We start from the raw sequence: 25,716 nt of genomic DNA, 5'->3' as shown, positions 1-25,716 counted from the left end.
TTTCAGAATATGAATGTATCTCAAGTTACTATGATTAGATTGCAAAAACCACCCAGATCAGGGACTCAATTTCTCAACTGTAGTTCAAAAATATAGGCGCCATAAAGACTCAGTAAAGAGTAGATTTTTAAAGCACATATCCATCTGGATTTATGGCAACTAAGTATCAGAATGATTTGATTTTTTTTCAGATTATGAACCAGTGGTCAAACACTGTATTTAACATGTGAACAAACTGCATTTGGAGGCAATATTAAACACACTTACAGGTGGCACTAGCAAAGTCAGCATTTGCAGCCCTCCCAGAAACGTTGGAAGGAGATGAGTGGCTGGCAGAAGAACCCGATTCTGTTGATGCTTCCGATATGTCTATACTGCCATTCTCACCATCAGGGGCTGCACCCGCAGCACCTGAGGCAATGACATTTGAGGCCTCACTTCTACCAAGTGACTCCTAAAAATGGAAAATTGATTTTGACTTTATTAGGAGACTAACAGTGAGAGAAATATAACATGCTTAGGGGCCATTTGAAAAAAAGAATGAATTTTACTAACAATTGTCACCCCAATAAGCTTTAATTAAAAAAAGAGAAAAACAGAATGCAAAATTTGCAATCTCTATAATTCTGCACCCTTATAAAATCCACATTTACCAGATAAACAACAATGTTATCAGAAGAGAGAGAAATAATCCATATTGAGACAATTGATGTCAGAGTAGAAATTCAAGGAGCTTAAAGTCCCTAGCTGTACAATTTGGGGACCTAACATTTGTGGAATTTTTACTTTATACCACGTGTCCTGCTGGGCATCTTATTTACAAATCGTTATCAATCCTTACAACAACCCAAAAAGTAAGTATAATTATTTCTATTTTATTTATAAAGAAACTAAAGCTTAGCAAAGTTGAATGTATTCAAGGTCATAGAGATAAGTAAGGGAGCCAGAGATTGAAACCAAAGTCTGATTCCAACCTTACATTCAGCTATGCTATGCCTGACAACCATTTGAAAATATTAAAAGCACCAGTTTTGGGGTATCAGTTCCAGTTTGTGAAATGGCAAAACTACTGATGGAAAATCAACCAACACAAACTCAAGAGTGTGAACATGCTTCACTAAAAATGTAGCTGGCTTCCATTAACTTACAGGGAAGAAATTCAAGGATAAAAGCCACAAAATGTGACAGATTTTGTGGCAGAAACTCATAGACACAGATAATAGTTTAGTGGTTGCCAGAGGGTAAGGGGGGTGGGGGGTGGGGGGTGGGAGATGAGGGTAAGGGAGATCGAATATATGGTGATGGAAGGAGAACTGACTCTGGGTGATGAACACACAATGGGATTTATAGATGATGTAATACAGAATTGTACACCTGAAATTTATGTAATTTTACTAACAATTGTCACCCCAATAAATTTAATAAAAAAAAATGTGACAGATTTTACGTGGAATGCTATATCCTGTGGAAAAACATACCAACTGTTTTTGGTAAGCCTGTCTGTTCATAAGCAATTTGTGTGTGTGTGTGTGTGTGTGTGTGTGTGTGTGTGTGTGTGTGTGTTTCTAAACAGGGATACTTGGCTTTGAGAGAGTTGTGCTGCCCTTTCAAGATTTGTTTTTATGACTTTCCAACCACCAAAGTGCTGTGTGGCAACACATCCTTTTTAAATTAAAAAGAAAGATCCAATAACTATGTAAATGTCAAAAACATTCCTTAAGGTAACTGGAGGTACACAGGTGTGCTGTGAAAACTGTGTTGGGACATCCTGTTTTAATGTCTTTAATTTAGATAGGTAGGTAGGTAGGTAGGTAGATAGATAATAGATGATAGAAGATGATGGATGGATGGATGGATGGATGGATGGATGGATGGATGGATGGATGGATGGATAGAAAGATAGATGATAGATAGATAGATAGATAGATAGATAGATAGATAGATAGATAGATAGATAGATAGATATAGACAGACAGAGACAGACATACATTCCCACTGATACTGCTTTCCCATTGGAATCCATCTAGGGAATTTCCTTCCTACCTTTTTTCTTTGTTTTCTCCCTTCATTGATTTCTTCCATAATTATTATGTGCTTATCATAGACCAAACCCTAGGTTGGACCCTGAGATTGGATGAGTTGGTAAGGAAAAGTAATCAAGGATAGATTAAACAGTATTTCTGCATTTTAAAAGTTCACAATCTACTATGACAGAAAAGCAAGTAAACAACCAAACTACAATGTCATAAGCACTAAAATGAAACTATGGGCAACATTCTTGCAAGCACAGTGGAAGGGGTATATAATTCTACCTTGGGAAGTCAAATATATAAATTAGATCATGAAGGATGACTAGTTCACTAAGCAGAGAAGAGGAGAGAGGGCAGCCTTATAGACAAAGTAAACAGCTCACACAAGGGCACTAATTCATGAAAGAGAATGGTATCTTCTAAGTCAGTTTGTGTGATAGGATGCTAGGCTTGGAAAGTAGATTGGCATGATGTTTCCTCTGTCTGGAATCTTACCTGTGTTTGCAGATATCCAAGTACTCCTCACTTATAAAGAATTAATGCTCCAGAAAATCTTCTCTGTGATAATTCCTATTGATCTAGCATCTGTGAAGCTACTTGAGTATTTTTAGACCTATTTATAAAGCTAGTAAACCTTTCGTAAATGACAAAATCATTATCTAAACATGGTTTGTTACTTAGGTTTTATTGTATGTGTTAATAGTACCTTAAAAATTAAAATGGAATCTAGCAATTTCATTCTAGCAATTATACATCTAGACAGTCCATTCCTAGATATAGTCGTATAGCCCAAATAATTGAAAACAGTAACTTGAACAATAGATACTTGTTCATGAATGTTCACAGCAGCATTATCCATGATAGCAAAAAGGTGAAAACAAGTAAAGTGTCCATGATCACATGAATGGATAAACAAAATGTGATGTATTCACATAACAGAATGTTATTCAGCCTTAAAATGAAAGAAAATTCTGACACATACTACAACATGGATCAACCTTGAAAATATTACGCTAAGCTAAATAAGCCAGACAGAAAAGGAAAAATACTGTATGATTCTGCTTATACAAGGTACCTAGACAAAAAGTAAAATAGAGGTTACTAAATATTGGGGAGAGAGATAATAGAGAGTTAACTGTTTAATTGTTCGGGATGATAAAAATTTCTAAACATGAATAGTAGTAATAGTTGTACAACATTGTAAATGTATTTAATTTCACTGAATTGTACACTTAAACTAGAAAATCTTATGTAATGTATATTTTACCACAATAAAAATGTCCTAGGAAAAAGGTGTGTGTTAAGAGACACTATCTCAAACATGTGATCTGAGTAATAAAGGAAAACAAAGAAGATAGTTTTGTTCCTCAAAGTACAATAGGAACCATCCAAATGAGAAGATGTAAAGATCTATCTACAGCTATAATTCAAAATATTTAAGACTTTGGGATAAAAGTTTAAAACGTGGAATGGCTGGAAATGTGACATACCACATGAAGAAATATATTCACAATGAGAGGAACCAATTCTTTTCAAATGGTGCATTACCTCTTGTTCATGTTCGAAGTCCTCAGATGCTGGTCTCTCCAATTCTGGACCATCTCTCTCTGAGCAATTATCTCCTTCATTGAGTTCAAGGGCATCACTCTCTTCATTGATTTCACTGACTCCTCTACCCCCATCATCCTTTTTGCCTCTTCTTCTGCTTCCTATATTGACTCTAGGTCCTTCTTGGTCTCCAACAGTTGCATTGCCACCACTGGGTGCGCATCCTCCATGGCTTCTACTGGCTCTCTGGCTTCCATAGCTGCTGCAGGTTCCTTCTCCTCCATCACTCTCATCTCTACCATTTTTCTTCCAGCTCCCACCTCTACCATAGCTTGGCCAGACAACAAGATTCAGTTAATGACTGGGTGAAAGCCATTCAATAAAAAACACATTTGAAAGTCATCAAATTAAACAGAATTACGATGTGTCTTATACACATGTACCATCTCTAAAACATTTTTGCTCTATGTGAACACTACTTGTAGGATAAAGACGAGAAAAATGCCCCTATGTCCTTTCAACGTTATATATTGAGTTAACACCATATCCATCGTCAATCTCCTGGCCACATTTGGATGGGAGATGGGAATGAACGTGAAGCCTTTATTAGGAACACAGATTGGTAGCAAGAATATGCATTTTTTTCTTAAATAATAGACTATTTCATGCATTAGCAACTTCATAGCCACACGAATGATTAAGCCCATGTTCTTGGCTCAACCACAACATATTTGAATAATTTTTCTTGTAATATATCTAATTTATGCTAATGTTAACATGTGCTTTGATTTTTAGCACGTGTATTGACTGCTTTGCTACAGAATCCCATTGATTGTTCTACTACCACCACGAAGTTCAATAATATAGATCTCATTAAGCTAAGATAGTAATTTAATTAGTTCCTAAGAACACCAAGCTTAAAAAAATTTCTCAGTGATGTTTTACATAACAGACATCATAAACATGTACCTATTATAATTCTAAAACAGAATTTATTTGGCAATGGAATTCCCGGTAGATTTTTTAGTTTGCAAAAAACTAAAAAAAATGTTGAATGATCTATATTCTGTTCTGTCACGTACATCCCCCAATAACATTTAAAAACAATATATAGATTTCAAAATTATAGAGCAAACAATTTTCCCACTGTTAATTATTTTTCTAAAACTGGAAAATATATTATGTAACTAATCTTCTTTAAGAGCAGTTTAAATACAAACCATGAGCATACGTAAATAAGAACACACTGGCTGTTTAGATTCGGCGCAAGGGTCTCTCTCTCTCTCTCTCTCTCTCTCTATATATATATATATATATATATATGTATACATATATGTATATACATATATACATATATACATATATACATATATACATATATATATATATATATATATATATATATATATATATATATTATACAGCAGACAACTGTTGGTGTGTTAAAAACACTACTTCACTAAATATTATCACTTTGGGCAGCTACTCTATAAGAAGCTAAAGTTGAATGAGTACTGAATTTCGTTACAGCATTTTTCAGAATTCCAAAAATAATGCCATGTTTGTAAGTTGCAGCTTAAAAAATATCAAGTGAAAGTCAAGTTAGCGATCATTTTCTTTTTCAGCAAATTTAGAGATTCTGTTCACAAATACTAGGGCTTCCTCTTACCGTTATTAAGAAGCACACTACTAAATTTGTCACCCTATTTCTCATAGTCATTGCAGTTTTACAGGGTAGGCTGATTCAGCAGCATTGATTCTAACAGCAGCACCCAGACAATTCCAGTTCTAAAGAGCCTTACAAATATTTGAATGATAATAAACTACTATATACAAAAATGCAAAATTAAGTGTTTTGCATTAAAAAATTAAAATATATTATTGAAACTTAACCATTTACCACTATGCAAGTGCAATTCATTCACCCTCTTAGTAATACATTTTGAAAGTAAATCACAGATGCATATAGTGCTGAAATTATAAAACATGGATAGTGCAAGTAATGGATAAAAACCAACCTTGGCCAACTAGTAGCATCATCATGATTATTGTCTTTGTCATCAACAGCCTCATCATTGCCATCGTCACTAGGGTCTTCATAAACATCATTAGCCTGACCAACTTGTATATCCAAGGCATCACTGCCATTGTCATGGCCATAGCTATCTTCATACACATCATCAGAATCATCATCATCACCATCAGTATCAACACCAGCATCATAGACTTTAACATAATCACCATTTTCTTCAGGGGGCTGAATGACTGGTGCGGGAGTTAACCAATCATTCCGGAAGATTTCAGAGAGCGCATTATAGCCTTCCCATTCATTTGTCAAGTAAACTGGGGGTGATATTTTTCCTACTTTAAATCCATCTGGAACCTGTGTACAGAAGAAAGGTTAATGTAGTCTCTAGTCAGCTTCCATTTTCTTCAGATTGGAAAGTTTCCAAGCTGACAATATTTTAAAATATATTTTCAATTGAAATGAAGATAGTAACTCAGCAAATAAAGCCAACATTTTCGTGAAGCTGAAATGCCAAAATCCAAACAGCAGGCTGTGATCATTAATGACTTTTCTGGATCACATAGAGAAAAATTTACCCACTTTGTTTTTTATTACCCCCACTTGTCTTCTGAGGAATAGACATTTGGTTTTGGTGCTGGAGAGCAGAACAGATAATTTGATGCTCTATAGAAGATACAGTCACTTTTTCCTTTTGTTTTATCCTCTGATATTGGGATTAACAAAAATTGATATATTAATTTCCCAGCTCTAGTTTTATGCAACATAGGTTGTCTTAAAGTAACTCAAACACTTATAAGAAGCATATTAATATAAATCCATCTTTAAGTATGTTATGTGTCATATAAGCAACCTTGGGGAAATCTGAAAATGATGTGTGTGGTAAGGTAGGAGTAATTAACAAAAGCAAAATGGAATAATCAAAAAAACACTGCAAAAAGAACTGGAAGACTTTTTATTTATGCAATCAGAGGCCATTTTATTTTTCACTATTTTTAAAAATTGTTATGCATTGTCTCATCATCCAAGAAATTATATTAGACAAAAATGGAGCAGCTAGCCTCTACTCCTTAATTTGAGATTAGCTTTTTCAAGTAGCTTTTTATCACTCCTCTCTTGAATATGTTCTGACACACGAATATGAAAATAAAATGTTTTATGATCAATTAAATGTTTTTTTCCATTTCAAATTTAATTTTTAGATTTCATATTCTGTGTGCTCACATAGCAATGAAAATCTATCTGTGAAGGATTAATTTAAAATTAAACACTTTAACCCTCCCTTCAAGTAAAGATGAAAATATGTAAATCAAAAGACACTGAAAATGAAAAAGAACAGACATAAATGTGTTAAGAGTTAAACTAGAAACCTACATGGACGTCAAGCAGCAACTTCTGATCGATAGTAGAATAAGGCGGTGATGACTGGGACCTTCTCCCAATTATAGGACTCTCTTCCTCAGAAGATTCTGTGGAATGCCCAGAAAACATTAGTAACAGTGGTGATCACAGCTATTGCCTTCATTTTTATAGCGTGCCAGTTCTATCCCTTGGTACTTTTCTTGTAGACTCTTTCCATTCAAGAAATATCACCTGATAAATTCTCATGGGGCCAGAATCCTGGGTTCTATTTTCAGTGGTAATGACAGGCTCAAGGTTTGTACTGTCTGTAGAACTACACGACTTTTCTGTTTTCAATATTAAGGGTACACTTGCTAAGTATCTCTATTTGTGTAAGAAGGTACACAGTGAGATGGGTAGACCAATAGTTCTATTAAAAATATTTGCATCAAGAATAGGAAGGGTTGAGTGGTACCAGTGGCCTCCCATACTAACCAGAAGAAAAATAGCCCAACAATGTATTAGAAGATGATAAATTAGACAAAATTCTCAAGAGGAGAGTTGACTCTGCAATCTTAATCACACAATTTCCACTCGGGGATGGAGCCATAAGTATTTCAATACAGATGAAAAGTGAACAACTGAAAAGAGACAAAACTGAGCTCTTTTTATAAAACAGGAAACCTTTGTATAGGGGCATTGTGCAATAGAACTTTCTGCAGCAATATAAATGTTCTGTATCATTACTGTCCAATATAGTAGCAACTAGCCACGCATGACTATTAAGTAGTGTGCCTAAGGGTTGACTTCATAATTTTATTTAAATTTCATTTTAGTTTTAATTTTAATAGCCACACATGACTAGCTGCTACCACAATGCACAACTCAATTTTATAGTGTAAATACTTCCATTAAAAGTGCAAATTTATCTGGATGGGAAGTTTGGATTTTTGAAGTTAAGATTTGTGTTATAGCAAGTAACACCTGGCATTAAAATGCAGTGGGAATACTTAGGGTAAAATATTAGTAGATCTGGGTAAGTGTACTTAGAAAAAGCTTCACTAAGGTGACAGGTCCCTGTTCACTGTTGTTGTGTGCTTGGATTTTAAAAATAAATAGTACTATCCCTCTTTTATTTGTATAGCCTTGGTAGATATAGTCAAAGTATAGGGACTACAAACCCAGAATGCATGCATTTGGATACACTGCTATCATTTGAGACTATTACACTGCACACATCCTACAATTTGTGTCCACGTCTTCTGGCACTACTGTACATTTTAAATTAAATTTATTGGGGTGACAATGGTTAGTAAAATTAGGTAGGTTTCAAGTGTACATTTCTATAATACATCATCTATATATCACATTGTTTGTTCAACACCCAGAGTCAGTTCTCCTTCCATCACCATATATTCGATCCCCTTTACCCTCATCTACCAGCCCCCTTCCCCCTTACCCTCTGGTAACCACTAAACTATTGCCTGTACCTATGAGTTCTTGTTTTTCTTGTTCCTTTGTTGCTTTCAGTTTTATGTTCCACATATGAGTGAAGTCATGTGGTTCTGGACTTTTTCTGTCTGACTTGTACTTTTGCAGTTTCTTATCTTTCTGCAGGAAACCATTTTCTCTCAAATCTCTTGGTGTGTTATTAGGCTAAATAAGAAGTTTGGGTGAGTGTTTGAGATTTGGGGGCACATTTATGGTAAGGTGCTCTGATTTCCTGCATGATGAAGTATGCAATCTCATGGGAAACTTCAAATGCTCTATGTAGCACACATAACAAATAATAGAATTTTAGAACTGCAAAGATCTTTAGCTAATATCTACACAGATGCTATCCATCCCATGCTCCCTCTCACTGCTGTTCATGACTGCTTTGGGGCCTAATCCAGAATTTGCTTATTAAAAAAAAAAAGCAATGTGAACAAACCTTAAATTTTTAGTTGTTTGCCCAGTATCAGAGAAATTGCCTTGGGTAAAATTCTTAAAGCGATTCTTCACACAGGCTTACCTTATTTCTCACAAGATAATATTTCTGCAGGAGGGGACACTACTATTTAAAAGAATTTTGCCATTATCTAAGTCTCCTAAGAAGAATGGGGCTTTTAACTTCAGGTCTGTAAATATGTGATTTTACACCTATACATCCTTTTTTATTAACACTTAAATAAAATTACTATTAATTATTAATTAACACTGTACTAATTGTTTACTAACTAATTGTTAATTAGTTTATATATAGTACACCTATATATTTTATCACTATCATTTTAATTAAATCTGTATGCTACATTTTTACAGAGACTTGGGGACTTTGCTATTTTATTCTTGCTTAACATACTTGAATTGTTTAAAAGTAGATAACATCAGATTTTATGATCCAATGCACAACTTTTGGTTTTGTTTATCCAATATTTCACAAATCTATAATTTAAACTCTCTCAAATATGTCACAAAGTAAAAAATTTGTTTGAAATTAATATCACAATTAGTTAAGCTATTTTCTACGATTTTATTAATTTTTCATGTATTTTGAGTAAAAACATCAATTTGCAACATTTAGAAATGTTTGTGAGATACTGTATATCTTTTATTTCAGGAGGTTAAATAACAAACTGATAAATAAAACACATGCTTACAAGTACTTCATCTAAAATTTCAACATTCTAAACACAGCCTATAAATTTTAGCCCATTGGAGCAGCTTCTCCCCCGTTCCTTCCCCATATTTTTCACACATTATGGAATCTAAAGTTGACACACATCCCCACCTCCCTAGACACATTCCTAGCTACTATTCAACTAAAAGAAGAAACTTCAGAAAAATTATTTTCCATTTCTCATAGGTCACCAATGACCACTGAATTGCCAAATCCAGTGGCCTCCTGGTTTTAATCTTACTTGGCCTCCCTGACACTTTTGAATAATTCCTTGTTGAAATTTTTTCTTGACTTCTAATATAAATTGTGAAACATTAACTCCACGTTTTGACTATTTGTGCTTTTAATCACCTGATGTTGCTGAACAATTCTGAGGATTTTGCGAACTCCTTTGTCTGGGGTCAGTAGGCTTCTGAGCTTGTTCCAAATGAGACCGCTGAGGAACACTAATGAAAAGACAGAAAAGAATGTGTCATGTCCTAACATTCATGGACAACTCAACATCAAGGCCAACAAAAAGTTTTAAGTATATAGGTATATATCAAACTGAAAAAAAAGTAGAACTTAAGTAATATTTTCCAATTTCCATTTTCCCCATAGCTGCTATTTTATCTAGAACAAAGAAACAATTTCCAAAATATGAAAATATATTTCCATATAGTACCGTGTTTCCCTGAAAATAAGACCTAACTGCAAAATAAGCCCTAACATGATTTTTCAGGATGACAGCCCCTGAACATAAGCCCTAATGCATCTTTTGGAGCAAAAATTAATATAAGACCTGGTCTTATTTTCGGGGAAACATGGTATAAGTTTCTTTCACATATCTTATTTATTTCTAAAAATTCTTATAAACTTTCTTTAATCTAATATTCAGACATTATTATTACCTGGATAACACAGCAGTAAACATAATTTTATAGCGATGTGAGGATTTCTACATGATAAAAAAGTTAAGTAATTGTTATGTGAGATATTCCACTACTATTATCCTGATTTCAAATGCTTGGAAGCCATGTTTCTTTTTCTATTCCTGATATAGATACTTGGATGAACAGATAGATAGAACACTTTAGTTTTTACTATTCAAATTCAGGGACTATTTAGATTTTTTTTTTTTTTATCAGTGCTGCTAAATTTTATAGTTGCTTTAGAATTTCTGTGTAGGAAGGATGGTGGTTATTGACTTAGGCTTAGAACAGACAAGAGTCTTTACTACGACACAAAATTTCAGGGAAAGACTCAAGTTGCATTTAAATTAATTTTGTAAATTTAACCATATTTAAAGTTAACATATTTGCTAGTCATAAATTCAAAAATCCTTTGGTGACATGGTCAACTAATTCCTATTTAATAGCAATATCATTTTTTATATATTGGGTTTTATTGAAGTCATACCCCATGATACCAAAAACAGATACACAAAACTAAACTGGTATCATCCCTTTGTGGTCAGAATGACCATGACAACTCATTCATTGAATTCAGGGAAAGAGGAAGTTTCCAATCTTGTTTTCAAATTTTCCAAAATTTCTAAACACCATTTAAATCTAAGGACATAAACATATGTACTTTTAAAATATATCACAGTAAGAATATGTATACTACATACTAACAACTCTAAGCCAGTTGGCCATACAGCCCAGTATCTTGAATATAGTAATTACTCAATAAATATTCACTAAATAACTGTGAATGAATATAGCCTACGTTCTATTCATTATTAATTGGGGCTGGGAGTATGATTTTCAAGGAAAATCTACATAAAATTCTAGCTTTTAAATATAACACATTGCATTCAACATCGAAAATATGAACCATAATCTCTGAAAATTACTGAAGATCACCAATATTACAGAGATAAATATAAAATGACTGGTATAAACTATCACTGATGTAATATTTAGATTTAGGTTTGATTTTCCCTATAGGTGATATCAGTCTTGCACATTCTGTGGCATTAGCTTCTGAGGTTAGGGATTATTTTTGTGTGTGTTTTATCATGTATTGCATGATAAAATGTGTAGGTGAAGTACATGATACACATGAAATCACACATCTTTTTATTGTAAATTACTATTTGAAAGCTGTTAAAGAATTCATTGTTTCTTTCATTAAATTGTGGATTTTACCATCTAATCATCAAACTAAATGACACTAAGATTGCACATGTTCGAATGTGAAAGATCTAGTTAATAATGGATTGTTGCAATTAAGGTTTTAAATATGGGCCATTGGTGACAATATTACACAGAATTTAGTGTCAAATAAATAAGCTTTAATTTTCCATGTGATAGTAAACTATGAGTAATTTGAATATAAAAATTAAAGAAATACCTTGAAGAGAACTTGACGTGGTGTGTACGATCCTGGTTGTAAGACACAGAAGTAGATCTTTCTTGGACCTCAAAGACACAATGTGATACTTCTATAGAATTCTCCATCATAAATCATTTTGAGTTATTAATATATGGTAAAATGCCTTTCTTCAGATAGAGATATTTTCTCAATAACACAACTTATAAAATCTGATTTTTATAAATACGAGGTCCGACAATTAAGTTCGAGAAGTCATCCTAGAAAAAGTGCTACATACCTCATTGCTGAATATCATTATGGTCACCTTTGAAGTACTCCCCTTGGGAAGCTATGCACCGATGCCAGAGCCTAGTCCACCCTTCAAAGCAATTTTGGAACTCTCTTTCTGGAATGGCCATCAGAGCTGTTGTCCTATTACCCTTGATGTCCTGAATGTCATCAAAATGTCTTCCTTCAATAATCCTCTATCTTCGGGTAAAGAAGGAAGTCATTAAGGGCCAGATCAGGTGAGTAGGGAGTGTGTTCCAATACAGTTAATTGTTTACTGGCTAAAAAGTCCCTCACAAACATTGCTGTGTGAGCTGGTGCATTGTTGTAATGCAAGAGCCATGAATTGTTGGTGAAAAGTTCAGGTCATTTTCGTCTAACTTTTTCACGCAGCCTTTTCAGCACTTCCAAATAGCAAGCCTGCTTAACTGTTTGTCCAGTTGGTACAAATTCATAATGAATAATCCCTCAGATATCAAAAAAGGTTAGCAACATTGTTTTGACTCTTGATTTGGACTGATGGAACTTTTTTGGTCATGGAGAATTGGCTGACTTCCATTGTGCACTTTGACGCTTTGTTTCACGGTCATATTGACACACCCATGTTTCATCACCAGTGATAACATGGCCCAAAACATCGTCTTGTCTCTCCAAAAGGTCTTGGGAAACTTCGACTCTCCTTTACTTTTGTGCATAGGTGAGCTCCTTTGGGACCATTTTTGCGCACACCTTTCTCCTGCCAAGATTTTTAGTTAAGATTTTCCTAACTGATGCTCTATCAATGTTTACTTGTTTTGCTATGCTTCTCACAGTCAGCCGATGATTTTGGTGCTCGATTCGATGAATTTCTGCAATGTTTTCATCAGTTCTGCTCGTTTCTGGTCGCCCTGACCTCTCTTCATCAGTGACGCATTCTCTCCCTTCAGAAAAATTTTTAATCCATCTGTACACTGCCGTTTTCTTCATGGCATTATCCCCATAAACTTGGACTAACGTGTCCCTGATTTCACTTCCACTCTTGCCAAGTTTAACAAGAAATTTAATGTTTGTTCATTGCTCTAATTCAAGCTCAGATATTCTTACAATGGCACACAAAAACACACAACAACAATAATGAATGCCACTCAGCAAGACACCACCACACGTTGACACGAACACAGCTATGAGACACTGATATACCAAGGTTATGAAACCTTACAGGGCTGTGTGCACAGTGCTGCCAATATAAGTGCATGGTGGAAAGTTCGCAAACTTAATTGTCATACCTCATAGATCATGTTTTCATAATTACTTATAACATTAGAACTGCTTAACCATAACTTCTAATGATATCCTTGAATTTTAATATAATAACAGATTCTGGAGAACATATAACCAAACACTCTAATTTTATTGAGGAATCTGTAACCCAGAGAGGGAAAATGACTTTCTAAAGAATTTTACATCAAGTCAAAGAATATCTATAAATGAGAATGTAGGGCTCCCAACTGCTAATTTAATGTTCTTTTTATGTTTTCATATTCTTTTTTATATCAAGTCCAAACGTCTCACTCAGAATTTAACTTCAAACTTCTCTTTCACTTACCCTTTCTAGCTAACTCTAGATTTTCAAAAGGTGTAATACATACATATACACATTATTAAAATCCCTCAAGAGTAAAAAATGTCCCATCTTTAAGAAAGTGTTTTTTCACTTTACAATTTGACAGTAATGTCACAGTGTTCCAATATTTTTTCAATTTTAAATGAATTAATTTGAATTTTATTAATTATTCATTCATGTAATACAGGAAAACACTTGAAAAAGAGCCCATACAATAGGTAAACTTCCTTCAGTGGGGCACATTTATTTTCTGATGTTAGTAGATAGGACCATGGAGTGTTGCCTTACCTCATTTAGTTTTATATCACTAGGTTACTGTTCAAAATAGTTTTTAGCTATCCAAAAAAATAGGTCATTCTGATTTTCAACAAGGCAGTGAGACTAGATTCTTTAGAAAAGAAAATTCAACGTGTGACAGTTTTTTAAAAATCTGGGATTTTCATGCTGATAATGTTACTCCATAGTTTCTAGAAACTATACTAACCTTACTATTTATTTTTCTATGTAGTGACTTACCAAGATTGTCTTTACACTCCAACAGACAGGTAAAAAATGAAAAATGTTGTCAATCATTCACATGATTTGCTAATGAGTATTTCCAAATATAACCAGATGTTTGGCAGTATGCAGGATAATCATCTTACTGACTTTTTCCACTTTCGATTCAGATAGCTGGCATCATATTGACCCAGTCTAGGCCTCTTGGTTTATGAAGATGACCTCAGAAAGTTTATTGGCAGTAGTAAACCAGAGGCTAAAACTGCTTGGGATAGATGAATGCCCAAAATAAGAAAGGATAATATCTAATATGAATTTTTTGTATTTGGTCTGAAAATGGGGAGAAGAAAATAACTAGTATGAACAGCATATGCTAAGGCAAATGATGTATTCCAAACCAATCAAACACAGCTCATTATATTTCCTACTTAAGGTGCCATGCTTACCGTAATAACTATTATTTGAGAGTAAGAGTAAAATCATCATTTAATAAGGGAGAAATATTACCAATTGTAACTAAGTAATACAATCCAGCTTATGTTTCTTCTGCCAGTGGTTACTACTTACAAAACAATATTCTATTATTCTCTTCAGAAAACTGTTAGTATCACAAAAAATATACGCATTTAAAAAGGATAATTGTCCATGAAAGACATCATAGAAGACTACTATGAAGCATTTTGAAGTAAGCGATATAGCGATCTGGGGCCCTTGTGCTGACTAAGAACAATAATGAGATTCCTGACCCACTATCAGTAAGACAAGAACTATTTTTTTGAAATTTTTAATAAAATATAGCTAACATACAATACGATATTACATTTATATATTATTTAACATTTATGTACCTAAAGAAGTGATCACCATGATAAGTCCAGCAACCATCTGACATCATACTATACTATCACAATATTATTGACTATATTATCAATGTTGTACATTACATCTCCATGATGTATTTGTTTTATACCTGGAAATACCTGGACCCCTTATTCCCTTCACCTTTCCCTTCCATTTTTATTTTTTCAGTTACAGTTGACATTCAATATTATTTTATATTAATTTCAGGTGTACAGTATAGTGGTTAGATATCTATGTAATTTAAGAAATGATCCCCCTGACTAGTCTAGTACCCACCTTGCACTACACATAATTATTACCATATAATTGACTTTATTGCCTATAGTTTACATTACATCCCCATGACTATTTTGTAACTACCAATTTGTATTTCTTAATTCCTTCACCTTTTTCACCCTGCCCCCCAAACCACCTCCCATCTATCACCCTGATAAAACTAGTATCCATCTAACACCATACAATAGTTATTACGATATTGTTGACTGTATTCCTTATGCTATACCCTACATCTCCATGACTACTGGGTAACAACCAATTTGTACTTATTAATCCCTTCCCCTTTTTCACCCACTCCAATCCCCTTCCTATCTTGCAAGTATCAAAATGTTCTCTGTATCTGAGTTTATTTCTATTTAGTTTGTTCATTTTGTTTTTTAGATTCCACTTATGAGAGAAATGATGACATTTGTCTTCCTCTGTCTGACTTACTACACTGAGCACAATGCCCTCTAGGTCCATCCATGTTGTTGCAGATGGCAAGATTTCATTCACTTATTATGGCTGAGTAATATTCCACTGTATATATGTACCACCTGTTCTTGATCCATTCATCCATTGATGGACACCCAGGTTGCCTTCATATTGTTGTTATTGTAAATAATGCTGCAATGAAAATATGGATGTACATATCCCATAGAAATACCACTTTACCCAGAAGTGGAAATATTGGGTCCTGTCTTGGTTTTATTACAACCTTTGTTTTAATGTCTATTTTGTATGGTATAAGTATTGCAAATCAGCTTTTTTTCCATTTCCATTTTAAAGAAATATCTTTTTCCATCTGTTTACTTTCAGTCTGTGTGTCTTTCAATCTGAAGCAAGTCTCTTGTAGGCAGCATATGTATGGGTCTTGTTTTTTAATTCGTTCAGCCACCCTATGATTTTTGATGAGAGCATTTAATCAATTTACATTTAAAATTATTGTTGATAGATATGTAGTTAATGCCATTTTATTATTCATATTTTTATCTTTTTTTTTGTCTTAAATAAGTCCCTCTAAGATTCCTTGTAATAGTGGTTTGGTGGTGATGAATGCTTTAGCTTTTATTATCTGGGGAGCTCTTTATCTGTCCTTTGTTTCTAAATGATAGCTTTGCTGGGCAGAGTACTGTTGGTTGTAGGTCCTTGTTTTTCATCACATTGAATGTTTCCTGCCACTCTCTTGTGACCTGCATGTTTCTGTTGAGAAATCAGCTGACAGTCTTATGGGAGCTGCACTGTAGGTAACTAACTGCTTTTCTCCAGCTGCTTTTAAGATTCTCTCTTTGTATTTAATCTTTGGCATTTTAATTATGATGCGTGTTGGTGTGAGCTTTTTGGGTTTATTGTGTTTGGGACTCTGCACTTTCTGGGCTTGAATATCCATTTGTTTTGTCAGGTTAGGAAAGTTTTCCCTCATTATTTCTTCAAATATAGCTTATATAACTTTAACAATACCATTGACTATCATTATTTCTGACTGGTTCTTTTTCATGTTTTCTATCTCCATTTTAATTCCTTTTTCTCTCTTTTCCTTCTGATACACTAAGGATGGGAATGTTGGTACACTTGTCCCAGAGGCCCCTTAAACTGTCCTCATTTGTTTGGATTCTTTTTCTTTTTGCTTTTCTGATTGGGTGTTTTCTGTTACCTTATCTTCTACATCTCTGATTCCATCCTCTGCTTCATCTAATCTACTGTTGATTCCTTCTAATGTATTCTTCATTTCAGTTATTATATTCTTTGTTTCTGACTGTTTTTTATTAGTTTCAGGTGTACTAAGCAACATAATAGACTTTTTTATCCCTCATAAAGTGATAACTCCCCTCCTCCAAACTACTACCCCTCTGACATCTTATATAACTTTTACAATACTATCTTTATTTCTGACTGGTTCTTTTTTATGTTTTCTATCTCCATTTTTATGTTTCCTGTCTCTTTGTTGAAATTCTCCCTGAGATCACTGAGCACACTTAGAATCAGTGTTTTGAACTCTGCATCTGATAGATTGCTTGTCTCCATTTTGTTTAGTACTTTTTCTGGAGCTTTGCTTTGTTCTTTTATTTGGGACATCTTTCTTTGTCTTTCCATTTTGGCTGACTCCCTGTGTTTGTTTCTATGTATTAGGTAGGGCTTCTACGTCTCCCAGTCTTAGTAGAGTGGCCTTATGTAGTAGGTGTCCTGTGGGGCCCAGTGGCACAATCTCCCTGATCACCACAGTCAGGAGTTCCAGATGTATCCTTTGGGTGGGTTGTGTGTGCCCATGGGGTTGCTGTTTGCATGTCAGTGGGAGGGACTGACCGTCAGGTTGATTGGTTGTGAGGACTGGCTGTGACTACAGTGGAGTAGCTGTTGTGCAGGGGCTGACCCTACAGCACAGGATTCACTTTAGCACAGCTCTGGTGCCTGTCCAGTGTCCTGTTTTGGTGTGCCATCCTTGGAGGAAGTCAGGTGATGCTTGGCTGGTTCTAAAGCTGGCCATTGGACATGTCAGCCCTGGGGCCTCCTGAGAGAGGCCCTATCACAAGCCCAGTTCAGCCACAGCCTGTGCCCTGCCCAGGGTCACCTGGAATAAGCCACAAAGCAATCTTCAGATGGCCGCCATCTGCACTGTACTTGGAGGTGCCTCGAGAGGCCAAACTGTGAATCAAGGCTGGCTGTAGCTATTGTCAGGCTTAGGGCTACTCAGCCAGAAGTATAGGACATGCTGAAGCCAAATGCTGCTTGTTTGGGTTTGTGAACGTTTGAGAGAATTTAGGACAGTCTGTAGCATGAGTCAAGAAAGGCCATTTGTTTGGAAAAGCCACTGGAAGCAGCTTCGGTGTGCCAGACAGTTGGATGTTGCAGGGTCTCAGAATCACCAGGATGGGGCAAATAAATGGTGTTAGCTAGGCTGATGAAGACTCAGATATGGTGACTGCCTGCTTCTGCATGCCAGGTGAGGAAAGGGCTCAACAAAGAAACAATAGATTCTGCCAGACTGTCTGTCTGGGGGAAAGCTGACACTTGAGCCCTCACCCTGAAGCCAGACATATGTTACTCTCTGTACATCCCTGGCCTTTTTCAAGCTGCTGCCCCAGTGATGGTGCTGAGAGTGAGTGAGTCTGTCAGCGAGTAATTCCATGGATGGGCCATTTAAGAGAAGCACCTAGTCCTTCATTCACACTTGTCTTACTCAGCTACCACATCTGCTGGTTTTCATAGCCAGAAATTATGAGGCTTCTCTCCCAGGCACTGGAACCCTGGGCTTGGGAGCCTGGTGTGGGGCTTGGACCCCCTTACTTCTCTGCTGTTTATCTCCACAGCTGAGATATCCCTCCCAATTTTTAATTATCACACATGAGTGTGGGACCAGTGTGTACCATGTCTCCGTCCCTAGTACCAGTCTCGAGGTGGCTTCATCTGTATCTCCTTAGTTATAGTGCTTTGGGTTCAGCTAGATTTCAGGCAATTCTCAATGATGGCTGTTTTGTAGATTAGTTGTTTTTTTGATGTAGTCGTGAGAGTGTGCATGCACAGCATTTACTTACTCTGCCATCTTGACCAGAAATCCAGGCAAGAATGTTTTTTTTTGTTATTTACATCAATATTTAATAAGTGGATAAGTATGCTATTAACATGCAATGTGTTCTAATTGTATTCACATTTAATGACCTTAAAAGGTTTTTTTGTTGTTGTTTTAAGAAAAAAACTAAATCCAGATTCACATTTCATCAGTGAAAACACACAGGTTTGGAGAAATAACACCAGGCCAAGGCCTCAATAGTCACTGTAACATCCGCTGTGCTGACAGTTTTTTTTTTTTTTTTTTTTTTGGGGGGGAGGGTGTGGAGGGTGCTGTTCAGCTTCAAGTTGTTGTTCTTTCAGTCTTAGTTGTGGAGGGCACAGCTCAGCTCCAGGTCCAGTTGCCATTTTCTAGTTGCAGGGGGCACAGCCCACCATCCCTTGCAGGAGTCGAACCGGCAACCTTGTGGTTGAGAGGACACACTCCAACCAATTGGGAGCTCAGCGGCAGCTCAGCTCAAGGTGCCATGTTCAATCATAGTTGCAGGGGGCGCTGCCCACCATCCCTTGCGGGACTCGAGGAATTGAACTGGCAACCTTGTGGTTGAGAGCCCACTGGCCCATGTGGGAATCGAACTGGCAGCCTTTGGAGTTAGGAGCATGGAGCTCTAACCGCCTGAGCCACCGGGCTGGCCCTGTGCTGACAGTTTTTATGCTGAACATGCTAAGTAAGCACCAGCCTGTGCTACAACCTCTGAGCGACTGCTTTGGCATCCTCAACAATTGAGAGTTCACTCTAAACTTGTACAGAAGACTCTCCTTGAACTTCTTCATCTTTATTTTGATGTTCAGCTTTCTGGAGAAGCCTGGGGCCCAGCAAACCAATCAGGAGACTTCCAATGGGGGCTGTGATGAGAATGGCCAAAAATGCTACTGTCAACACATCCATTCCATATTCTTCTAACTGTTTCTCTCCATGAGATCTTGCTCTGTCCAAAGCCACAGATCCTATTGCAGCCTGCACTGTGGCCTTTGGAAGCCATGCAAAAGAAATAAATATATTTTCCTTTATGTTAAAACCAGCAAAACACACCATCAGAAATGTAGTCAAAATTCGTATCAATACTGCAATGCCCAGGGTGGCAACACTAAGGCCTACAGTTTCTGGTCTGAGAGATGCAATAGATACCTCTGCTACAATCAGTCCAAAAAGAAGAGGCTGAAAGATGTCCCAGGCAACTGAAATAATTTTTTCAACCTCTGTCTTTTTGCTGCTCCATCCCAGGCCTGCAAAGAAAGCCATGACCAATGTACACAGTCCTCCTGACCCAGGGAAACCAAAATACACACTGCTGAACACCGCTAGCACAGAGAGCCCCAAAACAAGGAATGCTCTCTTCCACACAAGTTTGTCCTGGTCACTGCTTGGAAAGTACTGAATAAAAACTCCAAGAAGAGATCCAGTTGCCACACCGGTTACCACCTCCAAAACTCCTCTGAGGACATTAAAAACTGTGGAGCCTGTGGAAAAGGCCATGCCCAATCATGTGTTGAAGCCAGTGATGGCCAGAATGTCATCAAAGCTGCCAGCAGCCATGAGTAAGGTCGGGACACCTTTTTCAACACCATAGCCTCCTCCCTGCAAAAGGAGCATGGAAGGCACCACAACAGCTGGAGAGACAGCACCTAAGACAAAACCCAGTATAAATGCCCACTGCCACGGTAAACCCATTAGGAAGTGGGCAAGAAGAGCAGATGTACAAGCCTCCACAAGACAAGGACCCACGGATAACCGTCCACAAACACCCTTCAGTTTCTTCAGAGCCTTTGAATCAAGCCCAAGGCCAGCACGAACCAATATGACAGACAGGGCTATGCTTCTCAAAGAGTCGGACCACTTGTGCCTGATCTGTACATTATCACTTACGATGGGGATATTTCTGAGGAGAAACCCAGCAAGGAGCATGCCAAGAAGAGGAGGCAGTGGAGGCAATGTAGGTAACTTAATGAGCCCTAAAAGTTTACCTCCAATGATGGCACAATAGAAAAGGATTATAATTCCAAATAGGTTTCCTCCAGGAAGACATTCACTGCCGGTAATTGACCAAACTACAGCCCACAGAAGAACAACGATGGTAACTGTGTTTCTTGATATGTAGAAGCTGTGTGATTCACTCCTGCTGATGGTTCCAATTCTTCACCGTCAATTGTTTTATCTTGATTCCCCATGATTTATAATTATGATGGCTCGTGATCTCCGGCGCAGGCACTCGGCTCTGCCCAACGACTAAAAGATGGGTTAAAAGGTCTGCGGAGCAGGCTCCTCTAGATCTGGCGCCCTGGGCTTCCGGGGAGCGCATCACTACAGGCGGAACCCCTGGCTGCGATTATTGCAGTTCTCGGGGCCGCTGGGCGTGCTGCGGGTATCTGCGGCCCCGTCTTCTCCGCCCGCGCGCTGGGCGGCCCAGCAGAGGGAGAGCCGGCCCGCGACGCTGGAACCCACCCGGGGTGAGCGCGGGCTGGATCCCTCTCACGCCCTCCGTGGGGTTTGGGGTCAGACGGCGCCGGCCCCCAGGCAAGAATGTTTGAGTTCTTCAGCCATCCACCTAGTTATCTTTAGTGACCAAGTAACTTTTAGATGGCTAGATGTTAAAATGCTGTCTATGATGATACTGCTTTGTCCACACAGGACTGAAACTGTAACTTGAGCCTCACTAGTATCATGTGCCAAACAGCTATTAATTTAGACATGAGTACAAAAGCCAACGTCGATACCAGCACTGACTTGATTATTTCGTAAATCACAGATTAGATGAACCAGATCCTGTCATAAATTACATCATAGAACAGAGACAATCAATGAAAAAGGTATGTGCAGTTGAATATAAAGAGATCCTGAGACCAAAAAGTTTAAGAACCACTGTTTTAGGCACTTATTAATGTCACAGCAACACATACTGAAAAACGTACCTCATTTCCTTTAGGATTTGGGAAGTATGGCTGCAACGGTTCTATTTGGACTTCAGCCTGAATTGAATGAAATACTTCATCATTGTCTGACGATTCATCTTCTTTGTCCTTTTGAAAGAAAAGGAAAATAAATATTTCAATTGTTGTTAAAATGCAAATTATGGGAGCAACTCCATAATCGTGGTATATGAAGGAATAACTTTCAAATATTAAAATTGAATTAAAGCAGTAGTTTTTAATAGTTTTTGGTTCTGAATCTCTTTTAGAATTTGAGGAATGCTACAGATTCTCCATAGAAAACTTTATACAGACACACTTGTCCACATATATTTTCAGGGGGATCATTGACCACTTGCAACTCATCTATTAGACCCAGGTTAAGAATCTCTGGTTTGAAGCTTAACTCGTAACCCCAAACTGCACATTTACTATGCAGTTGTAACTACAAAGTTTGGTCCTCTTGTGCAATGGAAGATCTGTAATACAGTGGTGCAAGTATTTCTCCATAATTGAGCCCTGGGAGCTTACAAAAGTTTGTTTTCCCATTTAAGCCAATCAGTATTTTTCTTCTACTCCAAGAGAGTAATGAAAACATGTTTTCTTTGTCTCTGGTGAGTTGAAGCACTCATATATGTCTCTAAACTCTAATACATTTTCAGGTATTTCAAAAGACCTATGACTTTTACTATAGTATCAGTAACTTACTTTTCCTTTAAAAGTGGCACATAAAGATAGGAATGCTTGTATAAGATCCTGTGGTCATTATTAGTAACTATTAGATCTGGAGATTAGTGACTGTTATTTATTGATTTTTTCTTCGATTTCAGAGTGGCTTTTCACATATACAATATATTTAAAACATTAAATGACAATAAGTATGTGCATGCTACTAATACTATGAGTTTTGAAGGGATGCATAAAGGTCTTTTTCACAAATGCAAAACCCATTAGATCTAGTTGTTACTAGAGCCCATTGAGAATAGTCATTAGCATTTTAAATGCCCTAATTACAGGCAAATATCACCATTCTAGACCCATACCGCCCCTTTTCTATCTGGTCTCTTTCTTTCCCTATATCCCACATTTTAGGGGACAAGACATACACTTCCCATTTTAAGCCTTTCTTCTCTTGATGCCTTTACATTTTCTCATACAAGATATGTCAGGGAAATAGCATTTGTTCAATTGGATCAATAGACATACACTAAAAGACTTAGAGGTTAGAGGAATGAAACCAAGTTTGTTTCTGTCTTTACTTTTAATAAGTTACATCGGAAATTTTGAACTTTGAAAGTAATTTTTAAAGATCCAAATAGTTATTTTAAATATGCACATGGTGTCCCTTTATTCATTAAGGAAATAATAGGTAGAAAACTAATAATTAAAGGTGTATTTCCACAGAGATATTAAGCAACTACTGTATCATTCAAGCAAAATTTTCTTTCTCAAACTTAGTCACAATTATCTGGAAATTTCAGGATAATTTCCCTGAAGCACAAATTATTTAGTTAATTTTCTCTGGGACGCAAGGAACATTTATTTCATTTGGTTTTACAGAGGGAAAACGTAAGTATGAACTAGCACATTTTCTCTACGAATTTGATTCAGTGAAAATATCAGAATCTCTTACATTTGCAACTTGTTTCAAGTCTTCCTCATGTTGATTAAAGATATCCTCCCATCTGTGTTGGCGTCTTCGCCTGTGGGCTTCTAAATCTGAGAGCTCAAACTCTTCAGGTCTCCGTGATAACTTTGCCCGAAACCTCTTCGGTGATAGTCTTTTTGCCAGTGCCTGCCTTAGACTACAAACCTTTGATTTTTTCTTCTGAGCTTGTTCTGGTTGAGAGTAAAACATGTTTGATGACAGGTTTTCCATCAGGGTTTGCAGTGGACCAAGTGGCTTTGAGTTATGTGAGTTTGGTGCTCGAAGTAAGTCTCTTGATAGCCCCTCTATCAGTGCTTGAACTGAGTCAACTGCCTGTGGGGGCTCTAGTGCGCAGGCCTGTGCCTGGGGTGACCCTTTGGTTTGCCCCTCTACTGGAATGAGTACCTGAGTATCTAAATGTAGTGGCAACAGCACATGGTGGTTCTGTGACAGTAGGGGCAGGAACACCTGCGCATGTACTCGTAATGACTCAGGTTCCTCTGCCTCAGTCTCTGCCTGTGTGGGCTCAACAGCCTGTTCCTGTATGTCTGGCTGTTCAGGTACTGGGTTCTGCTCCAGATGCTGTTCAGGTACCTGGTTCTGCCACTGCTGTTGTTCAGGGGCCTGGCCTTGCCTTTGTTGTTCAGGTACCTGATCTTGCCCCTGAAATTCCTCTGGTACCTGGTCCAGATCCTGAGGCTCTTCTGATGCCTGGGCCTGAGCCTGCTGCTTTTTGGGTACCTGGGCCTGTAGCTGTAGAGGCCTCAGTGCCTTAACCTGAGCCTGTAGTGGCATGAGCATCCAGGCTGCCCTCCGTAGTCGTGGAGGTGCCTTAATCGTCATCTGTAGGGGCCTAGACGTCTTAGCCTTAACCTGAGCCTGTAGTGGCATGAACACCCGAGCTGCCCCTTGTAATCGCTGAGATGCCTGGGTTTGCCCTTTTAGACACCTAGGTGCGTTGTCCTGAGCCTGTAGTGGCATGAACACCCTGGCTGCTCCCTGTAGATGCTGAAGTGCCTGGATCTGTGGCTCTTCTCGATCAGGTAACCACCTTGGCTGAGAGGGTTCTCCATGTAGGACTCTAAGTGGTCGACATCTACTGCTAGTTGGCAGTCTCAGAAGCTCATGAGTACAAGAAGGTCCTCTAGAAATAAAGATACAGATGGTTGCCATACAGTTAGAATTGTCAGTGGAGTGAAGCCTTTCAGGGGAAATGCTTTTATTTTAAAAAATGGGTATTTTCTGCTATGAAGATATTTTCAGTAAATCTTTCTTGAAATATTCCTATAATGTCTAAAATCTTATTTGCATTACTAATATATTCACTACTAATGGTCTAATAATCGACTTGATCATTCAATTGCCAGAAATTAAGGAATCTTTTAATAGTAATAAAAATGTTTCCCTCAACATTTCCACTCAACTATCTTTTGAAAGTAGAGAGCTGTTATTTGTTGATGAGAAAGGATTAAGTTTTTCTGAGTCCAGTGCAACAGTGTGGAAATTGACTGTCTTACAGGAATTGCTAACATCAAACTCTATTTGTAATTTGTCTAACGCACCTGAATCTTCTCATGGTGTACTGCTCCTTAATAGCTTCTTCTCTTTCAAACATCAGAGGCATTCCTTTATATGAAAGAAAAAATAATGCGTAACCATCAGCATATATTAATTTAATCCGGCTTATCCAATTTCCAACCTTTATTGCACAGGATGTTGGGTGAATTTACACAGACAAGAAGTAACCTTTCATATAATACGTGGTTGGTACCGTAGACAATATCCTAGTTCCTAGGTCCATTTTTGCAGCTCAGTGCAGCTATTTAATACAGACTAACTTCTCTGAGCATAGGAAAGAAAATTTAGCGATCTGATTGCTACAATTCTAAATAGAAAGAATTGAGAAAGGCAAAGGGAGAAAGGGACAAGAGAAACTCAAGATGGTTGGTGAGCACAGCTTATAGGTGTGTGCTCTAGATGTAAAGATTTTATGGCTTGGGCCCACACCTATCTTTGGTCCTTTCAATGAGAAGGTAAAAAAATCTAAATTCTGGGTTTTACAGGTAGCACACTGAAAATGTTCAGCTTCTTTCCTGTCAGCTGTTCAGTACTGTAATATAAACACAAACAAAATAGTACTCTTTTGAATTCCGTATATTAAAGTGTTTAGGGCAACTATATTTA

The 25,716-nt window shown here is 37.1% G+C and overlaps 1 protein-coding gene and 1 pseudogene across 3 annotated transcripts in view; both read right to left on the bottom strand.

The window, feature by feature from the left end:
• NRK (Nik related kinase) overlaps positions 1–25,716 on the bottom strand; it is a 165,881-nt gene that overhangs the window by 25,631 nt on the left and 114,534 nt on the right. For all 3 annotated transcript variants that reach the window (XM_074323648.1, XM_019713867.2, XM_019713865.2), the window contains exons 12-20: positions 25,095–25,158; positions 23,518–24,676; positions 21,888–21,995; positions 11,945–12,012; positions 9,959–10,053; positions 6,979–7,073; positions 5,597–5,961; positions 3,579–3,909; positions 268–454 (exon numbers count right to left, since the gene is read on the bottom strand). In XM_074323648.1, coding sequence (XP_074179749.1) covers positions 268–454; positions 3,579–3,909; positions 5,597–5,961; positions 6,979–7,073; positions 9,959–10,053; positions 11,945–12,012; positions 21,888–21,995; positions 23,518–24,676; positions 25,095–25,158 — 2,472 coding nt within the window. The remainder of the gene's footprint in view (positions 1–267; positions 455–3,578; positions 3,910–5,596; positions 5,962–6,978; positions 7,074–9,958; positions 10,054–11,944; positions 12,013–21,887; positions 21,996–23,517; positions 24,677–25,094; positions 25,159–25,716) is intronic.
• LOC109435785 (sodium/hydrogen exchanger 9B2) lies at positions 19,692–21,182 on the bottom strand (annotated as a pseudogene).

Source organism: Rhinolophus sinicus, chromosome X, assembly GCF_036562045.2.
Source record: "Rhinolophus sinicus isolate RSC01 chromosome X, ASM3656204v1, whole genome shotgun sequence".
Lineage (NCBI taxonomy): Eukaryota > Metazoa > Chordata > Mammalia > Chiroptera > Rhinolophidae > Rhinolophus > Rhinolophus sinicus.
The sequence above is the reverse complement of the archived record's forward strand: the minus strand, read 5'-3'. Positions and strand labels throughout refer to the sequence as shown.